At 38.4% G+C, this 6000-nt stretch overlaps 1 protein-coding gene across 5 annotated transcripts in view; it reads left to right on the forward strand.

Annotated features, from left to right (window-relative positions):
* Positions 1-4977, forward strand: part of MPDZ (multiple PDZ domain crumbs cell polarity complex component) — a 162494-nt gene extending 157517 nt beyond the window's left edge. For all 5 annotated transcript variants that reach the window (XM_036021592.1, XM_036021593.1, XM_036021594.1 and 2 more), the window contains 4 exons: positions 437-541; positions 1098-1210; positions 2004-2127; positions 3954-4977. In XM_036021592.1, coding sequence (XP_035877485.1) covers positions 437-541; positions 1098-1210; positions 2004-2127; positions 3954-4100 — 489 coding nt within the window. In that variant the 3' untranslated portion in view covers positions 4101-4977. The remainder of the gene's footprint in view (positions 1-436; positions 542-1097; positions 1211-2003; positions 2128-3953) is intronic.
* The last annotated feature ends 1023 nt before the right edge of the window (positions 4978-6000 follow it).

A 6000-nucleotide genomic window follows, 5' to 3' on the forward strand; every position in this document is an offset into this window, starting at 1 on the left:
CCCCATAAATGCATCCAAATGAGCATAGCAAACTCTGTTCACCAGAAGAGGCCATGGGCCAACTCGGCCTTTGGATCTCGGCTTGAACGCCCCTTAGAGTCACATATAATGTGCATGAGAGTAACTTCCAGAGAAAATCTGGTTTCCAAATGACATCAGATATCTTTTTCTTTTAATAGGAAGCAGTGTCTTACCCAGGAGAAATGAAGAGTGATCTCCCCCCCTCCCCAGAGACCGTAGAACTTAGTCATTATGCGTATCTTCTTTTTATGATTGCAGCTTCATGGGAATTAGTGGTTTCCTTGGGTCGATTTTCATTGCTGATAGCGCTACATATGTGATGTGCACGGTAGAAAAGGAAATGATTGTTCATGTCTCAGTGTCCCTCTCCGCGTAGCTGCTTTAGCAGATGGCTATGTCTTTTTCCCCCTTGCAGGTTGGGGATAGGATTGTCACTATTGGTGGCACATCCACTGAGGGCATGACTCACACCCAAGCAGTTAACTTACTGAAAAGTACCCCTGGCTCCATTGAAATGCAGGTAAGATTTTTCTCCCAAGCACTATTCAGAATACAGGTAGCTCGAAAACACAGGAGCTTTGATGTTAAGCCAGTAAAAACTCTTAACTCTCCTGCTATGATTTCATTTACTATTTCCCTGGAACATAAATGATTACGTTGAGAGTTCCAAGAGAGTAAGTAAGAAACTCGTTCTGTCACATTTATCCCAGTGTATTTATTGTTTCACACTTGAAAGGAAAAAAGATACCAGGGCTCAGCGGCGAATGATCAATTGTAGAATTTAAGTGGTGTGAGTGGCTTGTATTCTGAAGATCTTTAGAAATTAATGGCATGTGAGGCCATGTTTGAAACCCATCAGGGAACTTGATAAATTGAACTAGGAGAATATTTTCATTGCCAGTTGAAGAGGTCTCCCGACCTTGTGAAATTTCTTTCTCTTTGGCTGTATATTATGTTAACAGAATTGATAAAGTGGACAATAAAATACATGTTTTAATCCAAGTGCTCTTTTTTGAAGGACAATTACCCAGCCACATGAACACGTGTTTTTCTCTCTGTGCTTCTCCTGCACTCAGGTGGTTGCTGGAGGAGACGTGAGCGTGGTCACAGGTCACCAGCAGGAGCCGGCCAGCTCCAGCCTTTCTTTCTCTGGGTTGACGTCAAGCGGTATATTTCAGGACGATCTGGGGTGAGCTCATATATTATGGTTTGTATGTCCCTACTGCTCACATAAAGGTGAAATAGTAAGAGATGAGGTGTGAAATATGAAAATCAAGTGTTTCTAAGCTATTAAATAATTGTGGTATGGTTTTAGTTTATCAAAGACAGATAGACATGTCACTGCCCTTCCCACACTTTCAGCTCTGAGTTTTTGGGGAGCACTTTTTATTCTATCACTGCCCTGTGTGACATGGAGCAAGTTAGATCTATTCAACGTTTCCTACTCGTTGAATCATTTTTTTGATTTAAAAAAATCACAAGTATCTAATGCTTGAGTACAAAAGAATTAGAACATAGAAAGAAGAGAAGAGAGGAGTGGATTAGAATTCTTAAATAATTTGGTGCAGCTTTTACATTTTTCATAATTGGTTTTCCTCTCTGAGTATGGGAGTGCTGATGTTTGTGGGTTATTCCATGATGGTCCTCTGGACCGTAAACCTCTGACTTTGAATAACTTGGGAAAAGAATGAGCTTCTCCATGCTGTGAGCACATGCTGTGAATATGTTAGTTTAAGAGAACCCTAAGTGAGTAATAGAATTAGGATGTTGAGTAGAATTTCATTAGAGTATGTAAATATAAAATACTGAGCAATGACTGAGAATTTAAGCCTGCCAAAACACCCGTAATACACTCGCCAGTAACATGGACATTGGTACTCGTTCTAGGTTGGTGTTAGATAACCCTTAACTTGCTGGTTCACAAGAATATATATATTTTTTTAAAATCCAAAAACTGTTTTTTTTTCTTTCTTTTGCTATAGACCTCCTCAGTGTAAGTCTATTACACTAGACCGCGGACCAGATGGCTTGGGCTTCAGTATAGTAGGAGGGTATGGCAGCCCTCATGGAGACTTACCCATTTATGTTAAAACAGTGTTTGCGAAGGTAAGATTGCAGATTTTAACCACCCCTTCTTCCCTAAACAATCGTTAATAGTGGTCAGCAGCTGGCCTATTAGTTTATGGCCTGAGGTAACACCAAATGGTTAACAGTTGGTCATTTTCTTCTGGAGCTCCCTACAGGAACAGGTCATTAAATATTTTTGTCCAATTTGAGGCTTAGTTATGTTTAAAGGAAAATAGGCTCAAATTGAAATTCCGTGGGAATTCTTGACAATATGCATAAAAATATTAATGAACTTTAGACAGTAATGACTGATTTTATATTTTTAAAAATAAGTGGCATATGATTGCATGTCTTTTGAAAATAGGACTTTTTAAATATGTGTGCTATAAAGTGCTGGCATTTCTTTTACTGTGTGTGTTGTTTTCTTTTACTGTTGTGCAATATAAAACAGGAACAGAAAAGTACACAAAATGGATATGCAGATTAACTAATTGAACATTTATTTTACAGTTAATGTCATTGAGTAAAGTAGAGAAATAGTAACTAAAATAATTTGAAGAGTATCCAGAAGCTCCATCACCTACATTAAACCAGCACTTACAGTTAAGGAATTTAATTGAAAAAAAGGAAACCCATTAGTATATAGTTGTAATTATATAGTAACCTGTTCTGTGTTAAGAATGCTTAGGATAAGAATGAAGTTATTGCAACATTGGTGAAGCTATTAAAATAATTTAAACCCATATATTTATTATTAATATATTTTAAGGCATTTTTGAGGAACTACAAAATTGGACAAAATTTCCTGCAGGAGAAAATCCAGAATCTCAAAGTTTTACAATCCAAAGGAGTAAAATGTATCAAACCTTTGGAAAGATGTGATACAGGGGCTGGAGATTAGTGCTGTGGTTCTATGAAGTGCCCACCAATGGAGGCTTCATTCTGTCACTTTGAAAAAATATTATTTTTAACCAGTTTAAAGTGCTGTATCTACAGCAGTCAAGCTATAGCCTTAATTTATGAGATTTTTAAAAGCCACTAGTAGGTCCAAAAATACAAACAGCATTTGCCAATGAATAGAAGAGGCATGCAGTCATTTCCTCAGCCTTGGAACAGTTTATTTAAGGCATGCTGCTTAGAACATATTTTAAGAATTTCATCATTATGGATTCCTCATTAACTTTTTTGTATTTTAATTTTATATGTAATTGCATAATTGCCTACCCTCAGCATGCCTTAAGATAGGGTCCTTTTTAAACAGCAATGTCTGTGTTTAAACTTAATCATTAGGCCCACAAAGAACATGAAGACTCCATCTACCCCCTTGGGAAGTAAAGAGCCAACAAGTCGGAGCTGCCTTTATGAAATCACAGAGAGCATTTGTGTTAGAATTAGCGGGGTTTGGGCTTTGTCCCGCCCCTGTCAACATACATGTGGGCTTTTGCTTCTGCAAACCTCATGCCCTTGTCCTGCAAACCTGCTTTTGTTCCCACCTGATCCTTTGTTTCCTTTTCGTAGGTCTTCTTTATAGGATCGGAAATCCTAGATTCTATGAAACCATTTTATCAGGCAAACTCCCAATATTCTTCATTAATTTGGGTTCCCACCTGCTATGCTGAGCAGCCAGAAAACCAGCTAATCCGTTGACTGCTAAATTCTCTCTCAAATAGGAATTTCATTGCTGAAATCATTTAGGAGAAAGACCTCCTTTGTGTGTGTTCATCATTGCCCAATGGCTGTGGAGCACCCGTGGAGCCCCAAGAGCCATGTGTGCGCGCATGCGGAGCAGTTTGAATTCTGGTTTAGATCTTTTTCTGTTGTGCAGCATTTTCTGAGAAGTAAACAGGCCTATTTGGTCATTGCAGGGAGCAGCCTCTGAAGATGGGCGTCTGAAAAGGGGTGATCAGATCATTGCTGTCAATGGGCAGAGCCTGGAAGGGGTAACCCACGAAGAAGCCGTTGCCATCCTCAAGCGGACGAAAGGCACTGTCACGCTGGTGGTTCTCTCCTGAAGTTCACCCCCGCTCACTCGCATGTCACACTGTAAAGAGAAAGGGACTGGTCCTTCAGGAGGCTTTTCCCATACTGTGTTCATCTTGCTCTTCAGAACTGTAGGGAGAAACACCAGTTAGGTGTGTGACACTCACAGGGGAACAACTTTCTCACTGATAGCTAAGCGTCATGTCCCCTCTCTCCTTGTACATTGTGAACATGCACTCAAAGGTGGGACTGTCTGCCTAGTTAAATCATTCTTTCTCCAGGAAGATACCTGACACTTCATGGTAACATGGGTGAAAATTATTGTGTGCTGAACTGGTTAGTAAAGGGAGAAAAAAGAATTCTAAAGCTAACCTAAGAGAAATGGCTTCAGTAAGTTAGGGTGAAAGTGAAAATATAAAATAAAGAAGAAAATGTCAAGCTTTATAAAAGCTTCTTATATTTTGTCAATCTACCCCTCTCGTTATTACTAACTTAAAAAATTTTTATTAAAAATCTTTAAAAATACTCAGTGTTTAAAATTTTTGACAATTATAAAAAGTCGCATCTCCCACCTTTAATATACACATAAATATTTCCTTCCTAGAGTGGGTTTCTAGTGTGGTGTAAAGAGCAGATAAAAGCAATGTCCTTAAGTATGTAAGAACACATTTCATGCATATCTCCGTGTTCATTTTCATTCGTGACCTGTTAGAAGTATTTCCAGGACTCTGCAGGTAAAATGATGATGCCTCCCCTGCACCCACTGGTGCTCTCTGGAAAGCAGCTGTGCTCACTGTGCAGGAGCGAAAGCTCTCGGAACCTTCAGTGCTGGCTTTCACTGACGCAATGCTAAACCGTGTCAGCGCACTGCGCAGTTGGCTTTCCGTTAGGATTAATCTTAATGACAGGGAAAAAAGCAATGTGTTAGTAATTATTTTGGTTGTATGCCATTAGAAAATTGATAGAAAAATTAACAGAATTAACATAACTTCATTTCATTGCTCTATATTAACATCTTATAATACAATAGTTTAAGACTAAGGGAAACAGATGGAGCTGTTTATTGAGACAACTGGTGAGAAATTATCATGTGTTCATTCCCATTTTAGAGCGTGAAACTCCTACATTAGAATATATAAAGTCACTTTAAATATTATCTATATTTGTAACAGAAGTAGTGTACAGATATTTTATTACAGCACTTTTGTGTGAATGCAGAATTGAAGTGAATAAAGAAGTTTCATGGTGCACGAATAAAGAAGCAGGCATGTTTTTTGTTTGTTCTTGTTACTGGGGAAAAGCTTTATTACATTGTTCAAAGCTTACAATTTAAAATTGTTTTTCATCATGTCTAACTGAACATGCGGTGTCCACGGTTACAATGAGAGGAGCTTCAGACAACATTATTATGAAAAGCTCAATATTCTCTACATTACATCTTGAGTTTTTACTGATACTAAAGACCCAGAGACTCCTCGTGGAGCAGAAGAAGACAAGCAGCGTTGTAAAAAGAGAGGTCTCCTTTCTGTCTGTGTATGTTTTTCAGAGATGCTGTTAATGTAGTGATATTATAAGTTGTTCTTTAGGGTAGTCAGAGTTGAAGTGCTCAGATGGAAAAGTCATAATAAAGTTATTTATATTCAGAAGCCTGAGAAGTCTGATTTGAACACTGAGCATGGATGGGCACCCTTGGTTCTGCTGAGGCCATCCTTAGTTAGCTCATGAACATGGGCATTCCCTTTTGTTCATCTCACCTGTAAAAGGATAGGTTGTTTTATCTCAAAAGTTGTATCCAGTTTTTCTTTTTAATAAAAACTCTGTAGTTCTTAGTTGTACAAAATGAATAGACAAAACTACACGTGCGGCAACTTGGGAGATAACTCCCCTTAACCAATCATTGTACACCGAGATACTCACTGTAGCAAAACTCAT

This window comes from Phyllostomus discolor, chromosome 3 (assembly GCF_004126475.2).
Source record: "Phyllostomus discolor isolate MPI-MPIP mPhyDis1 chromosome 3, mPhyDis1.pri.v3, whole genome shotgun sequence".
Taxonomy (NCBI): Eukaryota; Metazoa; Chordata; class Mammalia; order Chiroptera; family Phyllostomidae; genus Phyllostomus; species Phyllostomus discolor.